Genomic DNA, 23,899 nt, shown 5'->3' with positions numbered 1-23,899 from the left:
AGTTTCATTAAGGCATTTATTATTGTATTAGGTCACCTTTCAAAGCGTTTTACGAGTGCGACTCCGTAACAGTTGGAGTTGCTATTGTAATTTATCATTTACAAAGTACCAAGTTTTCATTTCGAGAATTTCTTAATAAATTTTCGAGGTGTCGTCGTCTCTTTGTGCTCGCAGAATAACAAAATGCGTTTTTAGTTCGGATGCAGCACAATTATTTGCTCCATTTATAAGTAATGGAAGACTTGCGCATCTTTTTAGAAAACAAATTACTCGAGTACTGTAAGTACACCTTTTAAGGATGGACGACAAAGTATCTGCTGTTTTGCAGGGTTGTCCATTTGTATCCGCCGCGCGATTGTACTTTTTTTAGTTCAAATTCCACGTTTACCTTAACTAAATTCAAATTTTTCGAGTGTACTTTATTTGTCAATTTAAATTTTAAATTAGCACTATGTGTTCTAAATTGAACTTAAAAACAGTCATCTTCATTAATAAAACTCTAAAAAAGTTTAACAGATGGTATGGGATTTTCGAATTCGTACGTTGATATGTATACCAAAATTACCAGCGGTTGAGTTAGGTAGAACAGGAAATTTTAAGTTTAAATTTGAGCTTAATTTAACTTAGAAGTAAACATAAAATTACCCAGTTAGGTTCAAAATTGCACATTATTTGTTATATAAAATGCGGATTGGTCCTATAGTTAAGGGCTACGAAAAATTTATAAGTGAGAAGAAAAGAGGTACAGTGCCAAAATTTGAAATTTCCAATTCGTAAATGAACATTTGAATAATCCAGCGCTTTGTTTTTACGGGGCAGCTTTAAAATTGTTTTTTTTTGGAGAAATTTGGACTAGAAAGATATCAAGTAAAATAAATTGGGGAAAGCAGTATAGAAAGCCCCGTTGCCAAAACCACTACGTGAAGTCTACCGGACAGCAGAACGGTGGAAATTCGAATCGAGACGACAACAACTCTCCGTGGGTCCCTTTCTTCATAATTTCTGTCAGTTTGGTTTCATCTCCTAGGTGGACTCTATTCTCGATCTATTCGGTATTATACAGCGTTTATTTGTCTTTTATTATAATCTCGTCCATGGTTGCTTCTATATTGGTTTTCATGGTTCCCGCTGATTATCGTTTCGGTTTTGGTAATTTCTTTGATCTTGGCCTTTTCTTTCCTAATTTTGTCTATTTTCTCTTGTTTCTCGGCTCCTACCATCTTGCTGATTGCTTCTTCTAAAATTTTCATTGGATTTTGGTACCCTTTCTAGTACGTTGAGCTGTACTGGTTTTTTTAAGGCGTTGACTAATTCCTCTTCTCTAAGTGGGGGCTGAAAATGGGCTGTCTCTCCTACCTATAATACCATACGTGGTCCACATAACTTCCTCTTTGAGAATCATATCATTTTGGAGTTACTAGTCTCAAACTTATTTTATCTTCAATTTATATTGAGCAGACCCGGTAAACTTTTCTTTCAATTCCTTGATATTGTTCCATTCTCTGCTTCTCAGTTGTGCCCATGATTTGGCATTACCTTCCAATAGTGCTAGTAGGCTGTCGACTGTCTTTTGTTGATTTAAATTGTCGATCTTCTTTTGCATTCTTGTTGTTGGTGTCCTATTTCATTTCGTAATTGTTCTGTTCTTGTATTAACTTTCGATAACTTGTTCTTGTCCTGCCTCAATTTTTTGTTCCATTTTTTCTTGTCCTACATCTATTTTTGTTCCATTTTTTTCTTTTCCTGTTTCTATTTTTTCTTGTGCTATTAACATGCCTTGTATTATTTTCACTAACATTGCCATGTCCATTTTTTGTGTTTGTGTTACAGGAGCTTCGGATATTTCTCGACTTTCTTGGGTGAAAATTATATCTTCACTAACTTGTGTGCCCTCCATTTTATTCTTCTGAATTGTTCGAGCAGGTATCTTCAAATTTGTTGATCATGGGATTCTAGTTTACAAGATGCTAATTCGTCCCGCTGTTGGGCGCCATTTTGTACCGGACGGTTACATAGTAAAGGGTGGTTCGGTAATTCTGACCCGAGGAGAGCCCATAATAATAATAATAATAATAATAATGCCTTTATTACGAAATTATATAATGTAAATAAAATTAAAACGAAAATAATCTAGGCGGAGTTCAACACGTTGACCTGGACGTACAACTGTTGCTCTACCACTCAACCGAGTGTATCATTCACGCGTTATACACATACATATAAAATAAATTTTTTTTTTACAAATCTAATATGATTGCTCACTTAATAACCTACACTTCATGTTTTTTTTAAAAGACAATAACGAAGGAGAATTTTTGAATATATTAAAATATGTATTGTAGCAGGTAGTAAACTGATAAATAAATGACCGTTCGAAAAAGTGAGTATTGTGGAGAGGGACATCTAGCAATCCCCTATGTCGTAGATTTAAATTATGCACGTCAGTTCTAAATCTTAACCTCGTGAATAGAAGAGACCATCGAGACCATCAGTGTGTTCTCCATAGTAGAAGATTCGAGGGATAGAAAAGATCTGGATAATTTTGAGGGGAAGTTTTAGAAGAGGTTTTTTTCGGACGGGAACTATCAAGAAGTAGCCACGCAGCTTTGTAGTCAATTAGTTTTTCGTTTGGGTTTAGCTAAGGCTGAAGTTGCCATTTTCGTGCACCGCAAAATTAAATAATAGAAATTGCAAGTGCTAACCACGCGCCATGATAAATTTCGATACAGCACCAAATATGACGAGGATTTTGCTCAAACTGAAATATTCACCAGGGATAAACAAATACCAAAAAGTGAATTCCGTACATGGGTCAGTTGTGTTCACTCTACAGAAAACGGATCGTAAAATTGAAAAAGGTTAACGTTGAGTAAATGCATTCCGTCGCCAAACACAGCCGTAGCCGGTCAAGGACAAATTATTATAGCGCGCCAAAATTCTTTTATGGAACAAAGAACTATTTCCGTATAAAGTTGTCGCGCTGTGAGTGAATTGAACTGTGTCATCAGAATTCGTAATCATAAAAGTCGAAAAAGCGTTGATAAAAGTTAGGTGTAAACAACTGTCTTCTTAGCGAAAAGTTTACCCTTTTGTGTGTATAACAAGTATTCAAAACCATTAATAAAAGCGTTAATAACAAACTTTCATGTTAAAAAATAGTTCTGTTCAATGGTTTGGTTAAAATCAAAACAAAAAAGGTAATCGTTTAAAGAAACTACCCCAAAAAAAATTTTGTTTCACTAGAGACTTCACCGAACGACTTTTCCAACGAGAAAGTTCCAATCCACAGGTTAATTCTCTAATTTTTCCGCATCAAATTTGCCCGTTTATTAATTAAGTTTAGCTGCGAGCAAGTTGCACCAATTAATTGTCGTCACCTCCAAACAGATTGATTTTACTTTCACCTAATATTAATACGAAGTATTTTCTCCTACGGTATATTTGGGTAGGTGTACCGATACTAAAATGTTCCTTCGCGTAAATTTTATCACTAGTAAAGAAACGGCCTTTCGCCGTCTGCTAAAAAGTTACTCGTTCCGCAATTTGTACATTCGCACATGCAAAAATTTCTGGTAACCCACAATTTGTAACAAACCCGAATTTGTTTAAATGTTTTTCACGATCGATACTCGAAATTTAGGAGTTCTCGCTAATTAATATGGTTTTACCCGAAGTTAAACTGCCAATTCTTTTCTACTCAATAAATGCACGTTCCGTTCCCCACGAATTCTATCTACATATGTGAAATATGGTACGCACCTGCTTTCATAACTCGCTAAAAATTTTATTTCACTACGAAAAGCAAATAAATCTTCAACGGTAGACAAATTCACACACAAATAGTGTACGTGAGCTCTCGCGAAAACCAACTTAGAATGCCCGCTCTCCCACTTCTCCCGCTATTTAAATCTCGCGCATTAGAAGTTACGAAACGGGTCCACTTTTTTTGAAGGCAACGCTTAGCGTATATTTTTAAACGAATATAAAACCTACATTTTGGTCAAATGTTTAGACAAAACGGAAAGAAACTTTTAAGTTCGAAAAGATCGTGGCAACCGCGCTTGCTTTCCTCAATTTCGCAAGTTATCGCTGGTTATCACCAGATATACTTTTGTTCATGTTCGCTATGAAAGGGTATATGTGTTCCTATGTTCTAATTGTCATATTTATACCTCAAACTTTGGTTCCATCTTTATCAGCGTCTTAGGATAAGGGTAGCTCACGTATTCAAAATACATTCAAACCATAGCTGCCCCAAGCAGCGTTACAACTGTCGAAAGCAACCCTTTAGCTACAACAAAACTATGATCGAGTATATATAATTAACATTCATATATACTCTATTAAGGCACGACCACCCCATTGTACTACTCCACCTCGAAGGATCGCCGAATATAATTTGTTTACACTTACCGAATGATTTATCGTTCAGGGTCCTCGCACGAAACAAGCGGAGCAGGTGTCGGTTTGTTTAACCGAACAAATTTTCAATAGAGCAAATTTATCTCGAAGTGTTTTATTAATTAAGCGTATAGCAATCACGCTATGTAATTAATCCACGTTATATTCGTATAAATTTATAACAAGTGGAGGTTAAATTAACGTATCTGGTCGAGCGTGAGAATCTTTGTTGCGCGCCGGCTACATGTTTAATGCAGACGGCTTTCCTCGCTCTTTCGCCCTTAAAAAGATATATAGAGCTTTGGGTAATTCATACGACGACATTAAGTGCGGCTTAAAAAACCGTAAACATTTTTACGCCCCTACCCAATTTTGACTTCTTTTCTTTTTTCCGGACGCGGTACATCTTAATTATTACTAGGCGCTTTCGCCGCCGTGTTACAAGGGGAACGTGGACTTAATCCGTCAATTCGTTAGGACTTAGTAGTCAAGTGGGCACCGGCTAATTAAAAGAAAATTCGAAAATCCTTTTAGAAATGCTTTCAACAGAACGCCGCCGTTCATACCGCCGCAATTTTCGCTAAGAACGGGTAGCCAATCTTTGAGTCGAGTGGTTTGTAATTATTTTTTCGTGTCCACGTCGTCGAAAGCACTTTTCAGCCGTCCCCGATGATGGTGGAGTATCGATTTTTATACGATAAAAAAGTTAGATTGTCATTCATCTTCTAATACATTAGGTTTTGTAGCATTTTTACTACTTAGATGTTTCGTGTCTTGTTTTTGTTCGGTCATCGTTTTTTATTGATCAGCTTTGAACGGACTGTTATTTACGATTAATTGTCCATTTTCTTGATCCATTACCAACATTATTAGATAATATGTTTATGCTTGTAGGGTGAATATTTTTTTCGAACGTTCTGGTAAATGCTACCCCTAATTATATAATATTTTCCAAATGATTAATTAAACGCTGTTCATTAGCTTACCTGAGTATTAAACAATATTTACAGCCTAGTGAGATTAACTAAATAAATTAATCGCTATAGTTGCTATAGTCCGATAGCTAATTAAAAATATATATGACCTTCCATTATAAAAAATGCTATGAAAGGTTTCTAGAAAACAATTTATTTTTCAAATTAAATACATAAGGAAGATCTAGAAAAACTAAGACTTTAGAAAAATTAAAAAAAAAGATCTTGAAAATGTCCAGTTGGCAGAAGTGAGAAAAATTAGGCTATTTTTTAGATCAATATGAAAGTTATAAAGTATTCCAAAACAATAAACGCTTGAACATTTTGAGAAAAAAGGAATTCTACAGAAACACATTTTTCGAAAACAAAAGGCAGGAAATATTTCCTATTGATACTAATTATGGGGAGTTTTGGTCAATCTGAGGGAAACCCGAAAAGAAAATCAGGATTGTAAAAAAACCGGGCAATTCAACATAAATCGTGGAAAAAAGAACACCTGGTAGGTATATAATGAACACAAGGAAACGTTAAGAGCTGAAATATAAGAACATTTTTAGAAAATCCTGTTTGAGGAAATTCATTCATTCATTTAAGAAACATAGTTTTCGTTTTCGACTAAAAAGCCATCCTCAGAGCAAAACCATGAGAATTCACAAGTCATCACACTTATACAGTAAATATAGATGATTTGAATAATAATTTTTAACTTTTTTTTCTATGTTTATTGTATAAGTGTGATGACTTGCGAAGTCTCATGGTTTTACTCGTTGTAACTCCTGACAAAGGGGCACCGAGGATGGCTTTTTAGCCGAAAGCGATCTGCATCTTAATTCAATAAAAACATTTGCACGAAATACAAAACTTACATCGTGCACACAGATTTTTAGTTGCACATTTTTCTTTCAGACTATATTTTATGTCGAATACATTTCTGGTTCGTCCTGTGATTAATCGAGCCCAAATTACGACCCAGATAGAAGAGAATTTGTTAATTAATTCTTTGGAATTTTATATGTAGTTTGTTACCAGACAATAAAGAAATCAACCCTGCTCATGTAGAAAACACAATTTACCCACCTTGGGATGCCCAAAGCGAAATTTGAATTCTACGGCCATACCTCGTGACATCTAGACATCCTTGGCTAGGCAATGATCCAAAGCGTATTTATTACACGTAATCGTTCCCCACAGTTTCTTCCTTTGAGAAAATATGAAGAGATTCTGGGGACGTGGGGAAATAAGATGACTGAAAGAATTCCCGGAATCGGAGGAACTTCTGGCGATATACGGAAGCCATCTCAAGATAAACCGAGGAATCTTAAAAGAGGAGGTAGGTTATGGGTTTAAGATTATTAAAAAATTGTGAATAGGAGTTGCTAGGAGAATAAAAAAGAAACTTTAGGAAATCAAGCAGTAAACATAAAGGAAATGTAAAATTAAAGACGCTTACGTCAATACAAGAAACTGCCAGAAAGGTAGAGGCAAACACTTGAAAATTTGAAGTGCGTTGCCAGAATACGGGAAAATTCTGGGAAAAATTCATTTCATTAGAAACTGGAGCACTTTAAGTAATGCAAGAAGCTTTGAGGAATGTAAAGCGGATTATAGAGGAGATACAAGGAGATTTTGGAGAAATGAGAAAATAAACAGGATAAAATTTATGTTAAAACAAGACTTTTTTAAAGAATTTTTTTATGGTTTTCCAAATTATAAAAGTTTGCTACCAATTTATGTACCTTAAATTTGTTGCCAGTGGCGTACTTCTGCATATTGAAGGGGGGCATATTTTTCTAACGGCAACAACTAGTTACATTATTCTTAAAGGGTACATATTTTGAATCTACCAACATAAAAAAACGTATAATATTCCATAATTAAGTTTAAGAGAAAACTCCAATTAAGGAGAATAGTTTTATAATTGCACTAATTTGCGTCGAAAAAAATACGTTACTCTTTTGTTAATTATGTCAATGTATCAAACATCATTAAAAATTTATAAGCAAAGCTATGTGCTTAAACATTATTTACAGTGGCGTGCATAAAAAAACATTATTAAACTAGTAAAATTATAAAATTAATTAAAACACCTATTTTCCTTGTTTTGAGTTTTTCTCTTAAATTTGATTATGTAATATAATAAGTTTTTAATGCTGCTGTATCAAAAAAAGTGCACTTTTTTATAATATTGAATGAAAACTAGTACAGTTGCTATTAAAAAATATGCCCCCTTTGATCATGCAGAAACACCTACTCCACTGACCACATATTTAAAGTACGTATATGGAGCAAATTTTGGATACTACTTAAAAAATATTGTTTTGAAGATATATCCAGTATTCCAGACAAAATGTTCACCCTGTGTATAAAAGCTCGCCTTGTTTTAGATAGATATAATATGAAAGGTTATAGCCTTAATAGCTTAGAGAGCTGGAAGAATAAATCCAATTTAAACCATTTTTTCGCTCCAATACGTCTGCACACATCAATTGATTGTATAATAAATGAACTAAACGGCGCTTCGTGCAACTAAGCGCAGGAATTAGGTGGTCAAATTTAAAGGTAATTAATTGTTTAGTGCTTACCTCTCCATAATGCATAGAAATTAACATCGCAATGTTGACATTTAATTAAATTCAAACAGACCAGAACTTGCAATTATGGAATAATGCATTTGCCCCTTAGGGAAGCAATTAAATTAGTTAGTTCGCGAACACCTTTTGGAAATACGTATACTGCGTTCTGTTTCAAATAAACAAGCGGCGCGAATGTAGTCAAAGATATCGTTCGGTAGGCGAAGAGAGAAAAAATTGGAAGTGCTGGAGCTATCAGGGAATGTTGGGGGTGGAATAATTCGTATAATTAGTCATCCCTCGACCTAAACTCTAGAGGCACAAGCGTAGATTGAGCGGGATAACCTCCTCCCCAAGTTCACATTTAATGGTTTTGAGTTATTTTAACAATGTCTATTTCATTTTGAATTTTCAATTGGTTATTTGTATACTCAAAAACCCAGAACAATCACATTTCTGTATTTTTTAGAATCTTTGGCACAATTGCCAAACATGCACTCTATTTTTCGACAATGACAAACAAAACAATAAACGCAACGTCCCGTCCATCAGCAGCCTATATTTTTTGAAATTACAAAAAACTAATTTAGCATTCTTTATTCATATAATCCAAGCCCCATAAACAATTTCAAACCTGTCCCCTATTTTTTGACAATATGGATCAGAAACAGAAAACAACAATCGCAACGTTTATAAGCAGCGAATGTTTTTTTGAAATTCCAACAACTAATTTTGGATTCGTTATTTAAATACTCAAAGACGAACAAAAATCATTTTTCTGAAATTTAAAAAAATAATCTCATACCCGCCACCTGTTTTTTGACAATGGATCAGAGACAAAGCAATAATCGCAAAGTTTATCGGCAGCAAATGTTGCATTAAAATTCCAAATACGAATTTAGAAAACATTATTTACATTCTCAAAGGTCCACAAAAATCATACCTCGGTACTTTAAAAAAAACCTTTGATACTAAACTCAAAACTGCAGCGTATTTTTTGACAATGGATCAGAAACAGAAAACAATAATGAGCAAAGACATAGTTCCAAAAGAAATTTATTATCAAGAGATGATTTTTTTGAAATTACAAAAACCAATTTTGGATTCATTATTTATATAAGTAGTAAAAGACCCATACCGACACCTGTTAGAACCGGTAGTAAGACGCCTAATCAATAGCTTTCGGCCCGGTACCACCTATGGATATTTTTTAATTTTTGGGATCTGACTTGTCAAGTTTTTTTCATTTTCAAAAGGTTCCTGGATACCAAATTTGAGCAAGGTCAAAATTTGTTTGCACTACCGTTTGAGGTTATACCGTTTTGGAGTTTTTTGTGTTGACCCCCAAGTGTAAATTAACAACTCGAAGAAGACTGTCTAAATGGTCATGAATTTCTAGTAACAGGAAAGTACTATTAGGTGAATAAGTGGGAATTTCTTCCATTGGGGATGCGACCGTCGTAAAAAGTACGCTGAATTCCTCCAAAGTTGCTCTTTTTAGATGTCCAAAGATTGTGGCGCAGTTTCACTTTTGTTTTGATTTCATAGTGGATTTAAAAAAAAATCAACTACACAAGAATGTACTCATAATTGAATATCTGAATTGAGCTCCTTTCGCTAGCGGCTAGTGAAATAGATTAACTCACCCCTTACATTTCCGAATACTGCACCACCACTGCAAAACCAAAAAATCGATCCAAATAACAAAACACAAACTACCTCCGTAAGACACTTTTCACGACTGAGTTTTATTTGCGAGTGACTAAACCTGATAACCGCTGACCCTGACTAATACCATTGTATAACTAATACTAAACTGGTCTATTTATTCTGCTTTGTGTTTTGAATTCGCTTCCTTGTATCGGAAAACTAAATTAAGGTAATAATCAAAATGCGTTCCTTACCCCCTCGTGAAAATCGTACACAATTCCTCATACCGTGTTTTTTTATTCGCCTTGCCTTTCTGCGTTTTACTGAGAACTAACCAGAGTGTGAATTCCTTTTTTTTTCATACTCATACTCATACTCATACAGGTTCTTTGTAATCAGATTATACAGGGTGGCCATTTGAAATCGAAACAGAGTCTATTTTGGGGACTTTAAAATTTTACGAAAAAATCCTCGGACCAGTCAATTTTTGATTCAAGGGGGAACCATTTTGCTAGTTTCGCCCCCATGAGGGCAAAGTCATAGCGGGGGTGGCAAGCGCCCTCAAAATTTTAAATCGAATGGGGGGTCGAGTGATACCTCATTTTGAAGGTATTTTTATGTGGATTATAACCCTTAAGTTTTAAATCCATTTTATTTTAAGTGCTTAAAGCTAAAATCAATCAAGTAAATGTTGAAAATGTTGGTCTTCGACTTCCACACAATAATCCAGGTTTTGTTCGAACATTTCTCGCACATTTTGAAAAAACTTCTGGGCTGATTTGACGACATTCATCAATTAATTATTCTTTGTAGCAAGTTGTCTAACGACGTTGGCTGACTAGCATAAATTTTAGTTTTTCAATGACCCCATAAAAAATCTAACGCATTTAAGTCTGGGGAACAAGGAGGCCATTCAATAGCCCCTCTTCTTCCAATCCATTGTCGGGGAAACGTTTGGTCCAAATATGTATTGACGAACCGTTGCAGCATAGTGGGGTGGCGCACTATCTTCCTGAATAACTAGACTATTTCCAAGACTCGTTATTTTCGAGTATCACCACTAATGCTGGATGAATCGTATTTTCTAATAAATCCAGGTTGCACATCTCTCCTGTTAAATTGCCAGGTAAAAAGAAGGGGCCTGCGATATGGTTACCAAAAATGCCAGCCCAAACATACGATGGACCTGTCGATTCTGGTGTTGTAGATTAAAGAGCTGGACAGTTCTATTAGCATTTTCATTGTTCGCAAAAAAAAGAGAAATTATTTGAACTCTTTCAGCAAGTGAATAAACCATTATGACTGTTCAATGTACAGATTTTGCAACTAAATAACTTTAGTGCGCTATTTGTCACTACTATCATCTGACAACAGTAATTGACAATCACTATTAAACTTCAAAATGCTGCTGTAGTAATGTTCTCAACAATAACCAAGATTTCCGTTGCAGAATTGGTATAGGTACCTACGAGTATTAAAAAGAAAAAAAACAATAACCAAAAGTACGGTTCAGAATGTAGGAGAACAACATTTTTGTATTTATTGTTGTATTTATTTTTGTTACTAACTAACTAATTCATCTACAAGAATTGTTTTTCATAAGAAAATGTTGACACAGTTTTGTAACTTTTATTAGCCCCTGTATCGGCTAGGCAAATTAATTTAAACCTTTTAAGGGTTATAATCCACATAAAAATACCTTCAAAATCAGATATCAGTCGACCACCCATTTGACTTACAATTGGGGGGGGGGGGGCTTGTCACCTCCGCTAGGGCTTTGCCCTCAGGCGGGCGAAACTAGCAAAAAATGGTTCCCCCTTGAATCAAAAATTGACGGGTCCGAGGATTTTTTCGTAAATGTTTTGAGGTCCCCGCTTGGCAAGAAGGGATGACCGTGCATATACGAGGGGGTATCCAAAAGTTTCTAGAAGTGTTTTTGAGGATTTCCTCTTCACCTCTTCCACGTCGTCCTTAAGGTTCCTCTTCGTGCATGGGAATAAAGAAATCACTCGGAGCCATATCGAGATTCACCGAGATGGCGGTGGGAGCTGGGGCATTGTCGTGGTGAAAAAACCCATCACCAGACTGCCGCATTTCGGGACTTTTTCGCCGTACAGTATTACGCCACCTCTTCAGAACCTCCAAGTAGAATACCTGGTTGACGGTCTGACCTGTTGGAACGAATTCCGAGTGCACAATCCCTTTCCCTTCGAAAAAATAAATGAGCATTGTTTTCACTTGACGAGCCTTTTTTACGCGGGGCGAAGATGGCGTCTTCCAGTGATTTAATTATGGGTTGGTTTCCGGGTCGTAGCCATAGCACTAAGATTCATCTCCAGTAATAACCTCAGAAAAAATTCTGGATCGATTTCGGCGTGTGCTTTCATGGCACGGCATGTTACGACCAGACGCTCTTTCTGTTGATCGGTCAAGAGCCGCGGCATAAACTTTGCAGCGACCCGAAACCGGGTACACTTGCGCTTGACACATAGGTATCGAAATCCTTGAACAGTTTCCAAGGCTTTTTTTCCGGAGCAGGAAGGAAAACTTCTGCTTCCTGGCCACCGCTCTCCAACAAGAATCCGGTGAGTTCGAAATGATGTGCGCCAACTCGCTCTAATGTCATGGTGGTGGTTGACACAACCCTTAATTTTGCTACTTTGTATTAGGTGTATTAGATAAAGATGAATTTTCTGAAATGCTGCTTTCTTCATCAAAACCTGGGAAGCCCATTGCAATGATTTCAGACGCGGACAAAGTAAGGAACAGATGAAAAAAATGAAAGAAAGTTATATTACAATTAAACAACAAGGGTAAGTAATCCCTTAATTCTCATTCGCTACTTGGAGCAGGCATTCCACGATTGGTTGTTCAGTCGTAATTCGAAAATCGTCGCGACGCTCGAAAGAGTTTCAAGTGCACGCGAAGGTAGCGCGATTTTCTTCTTAAATAATAATTACTAAATCTTGATTAATTAAGCTTCGCAAGTTAGGCGCAAGCCATCGCCACTGAATAATTTTCTTTATAAAACAGCTTTATTTCCTCTCTCTCCTGAGCAAAAATTTTAATTGAAATTTCGAGTTTCTTTCCGATTTAATTAAAGCGCACTTTACGTGAAGGCTTTATGTCACGATTAAACACGATTATAAATTTTAATTTTCTTTAATGCGAAAGAGATTCAATTAGAAATTAAGGGGCTTTAACTGATTTTAAATTGTATCGACGCCTTACTTTTAATGGCGGGCATCAATCCATTTTCGTATACCTACTGAAGGTTGTTATATCGACCTAATACAACGTTCAAATTTTAATTAATGGCCGATAATCCTCAAAAGAGTACTGATTTCAAAATGTGTGAGATATTTTCTCCACCGATATTGTCACATTAACCTGAAGATGAACTCAAAGCTCCCATCTATTTTAACACTCACATTGTCCGCTAACTTTCATTCAATAATAATTTCCGTTTATAATTAGTTTCATTTCGATATATTCGATATAATATATAAGTAAAAAAAATATATTTAAAGTTGAAATGAAATTTTAGGATTCAAAACTGAATTCGTTCTGGGAATTCAAAATTTCAAATTACATTAGAACTGGTGGGGCAAGGGAGGTTCCATTAAAACGCTTGGTAAAAGGATTTTAAATATTTCAAATTCCAAGGAAAGTACTCAACATGATCTTTTATACAAATTTTGAATTCTGATTAGTTTCGTATAACTTTTTCATCTTTTTAAATAGGGCGTTGGATGATACTATTCTTAAGGGTTGTAAAAGTTTCTTGAATGGTTTTGCATTTAACCCTGTGATGTTACATATTTGGCACTTTTGAAATGAACAGTTCCAGTTATAAATTTTATGCACTCAATTAAGGGTGAAAGACACAAGCTATGCCACTGTAAATGTTTTGGCGCGAATCTTAATATTCAAATGGTACAAAGACAAAGGGTCGCAAGTAGATGAGCGGTATGGTGTTTTTCTCGAGCGAGCGAGAGAAAGTTGTGGGCGTTTCTTTGTCGCCGGCGGCAGAACTGACATCCATCCCGAAACAGGCTAAAATTTTCATTTATTTTCTTTGTAACTGTATCATTAAATAAGTAGTTTGCTTGTTATTATAAATTTGGATTTGCACGGTAAGATTTATTTAGGGTCATACTTAGGGGTAGCTTTGTTTATTTGTTATAGCTAGCACAGACATAATGCTTTCTGTTATAGGTACGTAACAATTTTGGTAACAGTGTAGTTTCAAAGACGTTTATACAGCTTCTAATTATGGAGCAATCGTTTTAGGGAATTTTCATTTAGCTTAATTATTAATACTATACCTACGGCTCCTTAGATTCTTCTTCAGTTTGTTCAAAGTCTTTCCATTTTCAGATTCTTATGAATCTTCAAATTCTTCCATTTCCTCCAATCGGTCAGATTCCTTGGTTTCTTTAGATTTTGTTCCTTCAATGCTTCAAAATTTTACCTTTGTATTCTTCGATTATACTGCGGGTTCATCAGCTTTTTCCAGACACTAAAATTGTTCAAATCATCTTCTTCGCCTTGTGCTTGGGATTCACTAGAACCCTCAAATTTTTCCGATTCTTCAGCTTCTTCAAATTCATTTGGATACAGTATTCGAATATCGCAAGTATTTATACTTTGAGAAGTATTCAAATACTTCGCATAGTATTTGAATACTTAACCTTCCTTTTTTACCAAAAATCGACTGCACCAAAATTTCTCGGGAAAACACTTTTTCTTATTAATTTTGGTGCGTAGAATCCAAAACAATTCGTACTTTTTTGATCAGACTTCTCAATCAAAAGTTATAGACTAGAAACCAATTTCGAAAGAAAATTCAAAGGGCTGTAACTTTTGAACTAGTAGCCCAATCTTGGAAATGTTTGAAATTGTGGATTCTACAGGCCACATTCTATAAGAAAATCTTTTTTCCGGGTCGATCTGAGACAATTTTTTTTGCGGACCTCAAAAAAGGCAGTGTATAACCTTCCCTTTTTACAAAAAATCGACTACACCAAAATTTCTCGGGAAAACACTTTTTCTTATTAATTTTGGTGCGTAGAATCCAAAACAATTCGTACTTTTTCGATCAGACTTCTCAATCAAAAGTTATAGACTAGAACCAATTTCGAAAGAAAATTCAAAGGGCTGTAACTTTTGAACTAGTAGCCCAATCTTGGAACTGTTTGAAATTATGGATTCTACAGGCCATATTCTATAAGAAAATTTTTTTTCCGGGTCGATCTGAGACAATTTTTTTGCGGACCTCAAAAGAGGCAGTACTTTTAAGTTATTCAAATATTTGAGAACAATTTAGAAATGTTAGGGAAAATTTCCATTGTCACAAAACCAAATATAAAAATCCGATACATCTGAATACCGAACTCGATAGTCTACGTAACTTAAAGACAATAGGGACCTATTTTATATCCTTAAGACCATCTGTACCAATTTTCAAAGCGATCGCACGTTTCTAAACAAGTTATCATACACACGGACAAACGGATGGTCGGAAATGGATCTGTTCCAAAATCGCTAGGATTAATTTCAGAAAGGCGTACGTATCATGTGCACGACGTACGATTGCTTTGAAAACTGGTACACGTATTCTTAAGCATATAACTGGTATAAGAAAGGTCCTGGTAGGTACCTCCTATATAATAATATAATAACAATAATACGCTTTTACTCCCCTTAAATTTGTATATAACAATAGAAGTATGAAAAAAGCTAACTCCATACAAAGTATAACTTGATTTTTTAAGTAGTATTAAGCCTTTTATCTAGTATACTATTTTAAATTTTTAATGTATTTGAGTGACAAGTATTTGAATACTTTTTACTGTATTCGAATACTTTTCAAAGTAAGATAATGAAATACTTTTCAAAGTATTCGAATACTTTTTATAGTATTCGAATACCTTTGATAGTATCAGAATACTTTTGAAAGTATTCGAATACCTTTGAAAGTATTCGAATACTTTTGAAAATATTCGAATACATTCTAAAGTATTTGAATACTTATTTTTTTAAGTATTTGAATACTTTTCAATGTATCTGTATCTAGTATTCGCTTGTGCTGGACGTAAAAGTATTTAGTATTCAAATACTTTTTGAAAGTATTTTGCCCAGCTCTGTCCTTAGTTTCTTCAAACCGTTCCAATACTGCAACCTGCTTCTGGTTTTTTATCCTTCAGTCTTCAGATTCTTTGAATTTCTTTTTGTGAGTTTCTTTCTCATATTTGTTAAAGTTCTCGGTGAATTTTTTTACACTCAGAATTTTTTAATTAAGATCTCAATGGTGAACATCGAAATATGATCACAGTGTATAAAGCACTTAGTTTAGCCCATTTCAGTTCGAATTGAGAGTACTAACATAATAACAAACTCCCCAGCCAACACACTTCCGTTAACTAATAAACGGTTTTTCATTATACCTGAATCACAATCTCCGTTTTAAACACTCAAATGCGTGCGAAAAAGGGCCTTTAAAACACACGTGCTTTAAAGTTGCTAAGTAACGATACTTCAAGTATGACTTTTGAAACTGTCATCTGGATGAAATAAAAAATTCTCTTAGGTCGCTTTCTGTAAATGCAGAACATTTCTTTGACTTTTGTACCTATCCTTTGGTTGAAGCTTTCACAAACGCGCGTAATTTAGGGTATGCTTCCAAATCTGTTCCACTTTTTAATCGCAGCATTGCTTTAAGGTTTTGAATGAATGCACCAAAATATAGAAGATTTAAATACCTTTGACATTTCCTTCATATATGCCAGCATTATGGATGCATTTAAGACTGTATTCGTAAGTAACTTCCTATTCATCCATGGAGACAATTTTTCATATTCTTTATAATAGGCTTTACTGGAGTTGGATTTTACACCTATCAACGTTTGTTTAGATTTTACAACAATCGATTTAATGGACGGTGTATTATCTTTTCCAACGGAAATCGTTTAATTCACAAAGACGGATTTTTATAAGCAAACGTCAAGTGACATTTCCATGGCAATCGTGAAATTACGAACACCCAGCCCACTTAATTAGACATGTATTCGAGTGTAACGTCAATATGATTTCATTGAATTTCCTATTTTTAAATTATACTGCAGGTATAATAAAAAATACTATAAGATACACGTCTATAATTGGTCTTTAAAGCACTTGCAACGTTAAAGGCACTCCGCTTTGCGTCGTGCCCTTAAACTCGTTGCGCGTGCTTTAAAGACTTGATTATACACTTGTATCTTAATATACTATTAAAGTGTTTTGAAAGTATACGTTTTCCTGTAGACCAATTTTATACTCTACGTTTAAAATACGATTATATATAAGCCATAGAGTTCACGTTCTACGTTGATATGTATATAAATAAAACATTCTTTTAACAATAATTTGATAAACGTATATAATACCACTTTGATTTACCATGCTGGAATATTGGTACATTTACTTCCTCCAAAATACGAATAAAAATTAGGCAAATTCTACGTATCAAAATTACGTACTATTTATGTCATAATCGAACATTCTAACGAAACTGGTATAGGAAACGTTGAAAATAAGTAAATAAATAAACGCTTTTTAGTGGTAACCTGACAAACGTAGTGTAGTGTAGTGTAAAGACCGCTCTCGAACTTAGTAAATTTATTTAATGCTCCATAACTTTTTTTTTATTATTAAAGATAAATGATTTTGGCAAAATATTTCTTAGACCACTTTTTTTTATCGCGATATATTGATACCGGGCGCTTGGTTTTTTTGTACGGCCCTAAACTAATTTTTTTATACGGACCATTCTGTATATTTTGGAACACACATACGCCAAAATCAACGTAGCTTTCTTATTTCTAATACATAAACGAAATGTGTACCCTTCTTTTGTTACCAACGCTAAACACACGTGCGTCTCAAAAACCAATTTAATTGCAGTCGACCAGATGTTTAACATTTTAACACGTAATTTTTACATTCTTCAATTTAAAAAAAACAAATTTACACGAATGATAAAATTCTAACATACTTGTCTAATTACAACGGTACTGTAAATTGGAAAACCAAGATATTTACGTAGAAAAACACAATTGACCTTACCGTATCTCTGTGCATTTAATTAAGAGTATGATCAGCACAATTATAAAAGAGCAATTTGTATTTTTCGTAATTAGCTATAAACGACAATACCTACCCATGCTGCACTGGCATTCACCTAATGCGTCTGTACAATGACGTTAATTTGGCAAATAATTGCTGGATGGATGCAATAAACAAAATAAATACAAAATTCCGATGAAATAAACCAATTCCGAGCTTATTTGTGAACAACCCTCCAGATTTAAATAAAATTAACATTCGCACATACAGGATGGCCCGTTATTATATTCGGTATTATTTCAGCCTAAATAACGTCCACCTCATAAATTAAATTTACACAACAATATTACATATTACTTTGCAAAATTGCATTTTATACATGAAAATATTTTTATTGCAGTCATCTAGGTTTCTACGGCGAAGAAAAGGGATTATTTAAAACGACAACTTCTTCGTTGTCTGGAAATTTTCATTAGTTCCAAATATTTTTAATTTCAAATGACACATAAAAAACAATGCTATGGTAACCTAGATGTATACAACAAAAATAATAAAATGATACATCAAAATTTAGTTTACGCCATTTTTCAAAATCTCCAAAATATGTAGGGTGGTCAGTATGAAAAAATGTAATTTAGGGCCGCACAAAAAACCGAACACCCTGTATAAAAACTGTCTATTCACTATTGAGATGGATTCTACATAAGAGCAAAATCAATTATCTTTAATAATAAGATAGGTATGGACTGGGCCGTAGCCAGATTGATTACCAAGAGCCGAGTAATAAATCTACAGAGCGGGCGAGCGAAATTGCCGCATTTCGGACAAATACCACCCGCTGTACAACTTTGTTTTTTTTGGAAAATATGGTTATCTGAAAATTACAAAAGTTTCTTAGTAATAAGTATACAGGGCCGAGTAAAAATGTTATCGCACCTTACCACATTGTTTAAATGAATTCAATTCAAGAAAATTAAAAAGAGGTTTTTAAAAAATCAAAAATTTTGTGTAATTTGGACCTTTTGTGATCTTTAAAAATATTTATAATCTTTTTGAATCGCTTGAATCTTTTTTTAATATCCATTGTATGCTGTAGTTTTAAAAAAGCATTTAATATGCTGCCTGCTTAGATTAAAATATACAGGGTATTCCATTACAAAAAGTGGTTCGGTCCGATACCTTTTTTACTTGACCCCGTATATACCTACTTATTTTGAAAACGGTAGATTATGAAACAATTTCATCTAAAAATCGAAAAATGCAACTTTTCCTCTCGTTTTCCCATAACTCAAACAGCTGGGTCGAGCGTTCTAAAAAACCGCTCGAGCGACAAGCGCTCTAATTTTCTCAAAAATGCTCCGAAAAGATTTTTCGAGGGGAACGCTCGCGAGCAGTACTCAGCTCTGAACTCAAAAACAAAAGGCTGTGCTTGTTTTTACTAGAAGCATGTTGTTAAAATTTCAAAAAATGTCTCAATAAAAATCATCACACACATTAATCGTCAAGTTTTTTCTTGGTTGGAGTTCCAGAGCTATACCTAAGCTACGTGATGGCAAATTATTAACGATCCTCGAGATCGTTTATAATTTTGTATTGCTGTCTGCCTGTCCGTTTGCATGTCCTTGTGTACGATAAGTTTTTTTTAGAAACATGCGATCGCTTTGAAAATTGGCACACACATTCTTAAGGATATACAGGGTGTCAATTTTAACACTTGCAGTCGGCCATATTTTCCAAACTAAAGAAAATATTGAAAATCGCGCAAAAACCGTTTCGGGGATATCGAGGTGGAACCAGAATGACGTTATGAGTGACTGAGTAATACTGTTATGCGTTATATGTATTTTATAAATACAAATTATTGTGGCGTATGACAGTATTAAATAATTTATTATTTGTTATTGCTTAGTTACCAAAAACTGTTGCAAAACTTTATAAAACAGGTAGTCTATTACACAGCGTGGGGATGGTTTCCACCCCATCTCGGGGATGGAAATTATAATTTGAGTATTTCACCACAGGAATAGATACAAAAATTAATTCTAAGCAAAAATTGCAGATACTATAAATTTGTTTGTAAAATTCATACCCCGCCTGAAGGTTCAAATTTTCATAGAAAAGATCAATTGATTATTCACGAAAAACTTGAAAAGTATGCAGTTTATAACAAAACACTGGAGAATCTATTTTAAAGTATTAAAAAAACATTTCTTTAAAAAAAAGTCTAGGGGACAGTAGTGATGAAAATAACGTCCATGCCTACTTTACTCAAGTATAAAATAACCCCCGAATCAATAAACAAGCACATGCACTGCATGGGTTTGGTGGAATCACCATCTTGTAGAGGATGTTACACAGACGACGAGACGGCATACCACATACTCTGTGAATGTCCCGCTCTAGTCCAACTGAGACGATCCATGTTGGGGGAATCCTGGCCGGACATGGCTACGATTAGAGCCGCCTCCCCTTCCAGCGTCCTAAGGTTCATCTCACGTGTGGGATGGCTTGAGTGATGTTGAGGGGTCGGGCGACCCTAGTCAGGGAGGTAGTACAAAGGGCCCGAATTTGAGGCCTAAGTACGCGTGGACACTGTTCACCCTCCTATCGTAATCCAGAATCCAGAACCCCCGAATCACTACCCTAATTAAAATTAGTCGTTACGCTTCTTTAGTTTTCTTTATTTATGAGTATTAATGCATTTTAAAAGTTTGACCAGTTTAGAAATAATTGGAGCTAAAAGTGAAAAAAGAGTTTTTGCAATATTGTTAACATTCTTCTCCTCTTTAAAATAACTGCAAAACTACTGGTAATATATGTCGTAGTATCAAATTTTAGCTTTTTTAATTTTGCTTCCCGGCAATTTTCTATACAACAATTAAGTGAGATGTAGATTGTAGATGGAGGAATAACTCAATAGTACGAACCGAATACTGAAAACCCCAAGACTCTGCCGTATTGATTCGATTTGTAAAAGGCGCCCGAACGAACAGACAAACGGCCGTTGTGTGTGACTTGACAGATCGGTAGCTATTAGACTAAGCGATGCAGGAATAACACGATAGTACGAATATAGTGCCGAAAACCCGAAAGTTCTACGATTTTCCGTTGCAGAAATCTCGATCAATTAAAAGGCGCCCGAACAGCAGACAGGTAGTGAAACTATAAGCTCCTTTTTAAGAATCAAGAATGCACTAGCTTGTTTGAGCCCTTTAAGCTCACCCCCTTTTAAAACTAAGAGTTTCATAGCTTTGTAGCTTTTGTAAAAAACGTCCAAACAGTTTTTTTAATTTTATCATAAAAAATAAAGGAGTTATCATTAAAACACGTCCATTTTTTAGAAGCGTTAAATCTTGTCAGACTTTATTCCTTTTAGCTGACGTTAAGCGGATTTGGGGTAATCATTTCCCAAGGAACTTGCACACCCTTGTTTAGTTTTTATTAAAAATTATGTTGCAAATGATCAGTAATTAATTTCATTCACAAATCGAAACATATTCAGTTGCCCTTGCTAACTACCCTCATAATTACTTAGTTCTCTTTTTTGACTCAACGAAAGCCACTTTATTCGCTCTTCTTGTACAAAATACGTAAGTACCTACTATATGGAATTGTACTGTAATTGATATTGAGGAGAAATAGAAAACGCAATAATACGAATGTGGTTTAAAAACGATAGGTACAAAATAAAATTTACCTCCGTGCCTTGAACTTTCAATTTCATGTGATCCTCCCTCGTCGTCTTCCCATCCTTCCTCTTTTTCCAACAGTAACCGTCCCGTCGATAGCGCACCTTCTTTCGACTGTACAACAACATGGAGCCGCTCTTCGGCCTGTAAAAAGAAAAAAAAGGGCGTACGTTATCAAATTTTCCAATTCATTCCTTTCGGAGCGCGGCGCGCGTTATTTTTTCTTCGCCGCCGTAAAAACGTGTACGACCACCTACGTTTTCGACCATAACCATCAAACTCGGACATGGGCTTTCAGGGTTAAGTGTCGACATAAACCGGAAGCGGTTTCGTCCGCAATTACACTGCGATATTGTCTGCATAAAACCGATATTAAATTTACGATAAAACAGACAATAACACTCTCACCCCCCGTCGTATCTCCAACATAATTATGCATACATTTTTATATCAGCAAAAACAAGAGGAATAAACCGTTCCAATTTCGCGAAAAAAAAGGGAAACTTGATTAAGAAACGGCCATAAATTTTTTTTCAACATTCTTATCGATTTTATGTTTTAATTTCCTTAGATAACGTTAGGAATTGTATTTTATTACGCAAATAAAAAAGAAACAGGATGGCTATTTAACAAAGCGAAACCATCCCTCTTATATATACATATATACCCCCGGAAGTAATATTTACTTTATAAAATTGAAAAACAAAATGGGAAAAATAAGCACGGAGTCGAATATTTGTTTATGCGATGTTTATTTTACGCTAGATTGTTTCAATTTGAATAAAAGGCGGGTTGGTATGAGGGAATATAAAGGAAGAAATGATTTTATTAACACACAACCGAAGTAATTAAAATTTTCAATAGCGCGGTTTTTTTAACATCAAAAGATTTTTTCGGCAACGGTTACGTTTACGACTGAACGGTTGTAACTTAATTAATGATTGCTCGCCAGCCCTTAAAGTTTTCCGCCCAATTTCCTTTTTTCATCCATCATGTAATAATTACATATTTGCGCAAGGTGATCTAAATCTGTGGGCTACATATGTACATTATAATACAGTCAGAGTGTATTTTTACCAGGAATGTTGTGCTTTTTGATCCACGTTTTTTTGGAGTGCAGAATCCGAATCTGAAACTTGGCCACGAAATTTCGTGACGGAACAAAAAAAGAGAAAACTAAATTTCATTTTTCGATATAAAATTAAATTCTAAAATTTTTACAAGTTCTGAAACGTATTTTAAATATTTTCCTAAAATTAAAACCTCAAAATTCACAGCTCAGAAGAAATGGTACAGGAATCGTCGTCCAATTATTATTAATTAATAATTGAAATCCATCGTTTTAACTAGCAAATAACCAAAAGAAAAATTCCAAAACTCCAATTATGCAAGTATTTCATCGTTAGGCTTTTTTTGTATTGCCTGAACGCTTTGCTATTTCACGCTCACGACCTTGTACCACAAAGAAAGTGACTCATTAGTTACGTCACCGGGGAATCCCCTTTCAAATGACACTTATTTACACTTGACTGACACTCTGACATCCGTCAGGTAATACGTGTGAATTGAAAATTAGTATAACTATCTGTTGAGATTGATTGATACTAGTGACCATTGAATTTTAATTTACTTTGGTTACTGCGAAAAGGGTCAATAAACAAGGCGTAAATAAAAAGGATTCGTTGTGCAACTTTTACAAACAAAAACCCTCTAATTAGGTGCACCAATTATTACACAAAAAGTTAAATTATTCTAAAATGTCACTTGATAAATGTCAGCCACAAAGAGTAAATATTTTTACGACAATACCCACAAAACCACCCCTAACCTTTTCCAGCTTAAAAAGGCGCAATTTAAAAGCACAAAAGCCAGCAAATTTCCAATAACAGAAAACATTTAAAAGATAAAATGTCCCCGGTAGATGAAAGCGAGTTAAAATTTACATGTCACGAAACGAAAACCTACCTGATTTTGACTTCCTTGCTCTGCCATTCGGTATGACGATCGAAGCTGATGAGGATGGCGGCGATTTCCTGAAAAAAAGAGAGAGAACGTATTTAACAGGAAATTTCTTTTAAGAGAAATTAATTATGGATAAGCTCATTTTGCTTGTCTTGTATATTCTCCTTAAAAAGTTTAAAGGAGATTGCGTAAATATTGCATTAACTTTTAAATAAATTACCTACCCCGTGCCCTCTATTTGCATATGTATATTTAATTAATTAGAAACGGGAAAAAAGGTCTGATATCCGGAGGGGTGGTAAAAGAAATGATCAAGATAAGCTCTTTCTATACTAATATCGAGGGGAAAAAGTTGTTACAACAACGTTACATAACGATGATGATGGATTGCTACATGGCGGAACGCGTTTGCCTATATTCTACTCTAGAATGAACAAAGCCTCCATTAAATCAAATTTGGGATCGATTCTGCCTACGGGTCATTTACCAAGATCGGTTCAGTTTTACGTTCAAAATTTTAGTTTGATTGTGTTACCAAGCGGTG

At 34.8% G+C, this 23,899-nt stretch overlaps 1 protein-coding gene across 1 annotated transcript in view; it reads right to left on the bottom strand.

Annotated features, from left to right (window-relative positions):
* Positions 1–23,422, bottom strand: part of LOC116179436 (calmodulin-binding transcription activator 2-like) — a 45,404-nt gene extending 21,982 nt beyond the window's left edge. Inside the window, exons 1-2 of the mRNA XM_031499227.1 lie at positions 23,359–23,422; positions 21,402–21,537 (exon numbers count right to left, since the gene is read on the bottom strand). Of these exons, the coding sequence (XP_031355087.1) occupies positions 21,402–21,521 (120 nt within the window). The 5' untranslated portion in view covers positions 21,522–21,537; positions 23,359–23,422. The remainder of the gene's footprint in view (positions 1–21,401; positions 21,538–23,358) is intronic.
* Positions 23,423–23,899: the final 477 nt, after the last annotated feature.

Source organism: Photinus pyralis, unplaced genomic scaffold (assembly GCF_008802855.1).
Source record: "Photinus pyralis isolate 1611_PpyrPB1 unplaced genomic scaffold, Ppyr1.3 Ppyr1.4_LG8, whole genome shotgun sequence".
NCBI classification, from domain to species: Eukaryota; Metazoa; Arthropoda; class Insecta; order Coleoptera; family Lampyridae; genus Photinus; species Photinus pyralis.
Note: the sequence above shows the minus strand (reverse complement) of the source record. Positions and strands in the feature narration are given on the sequence as shown.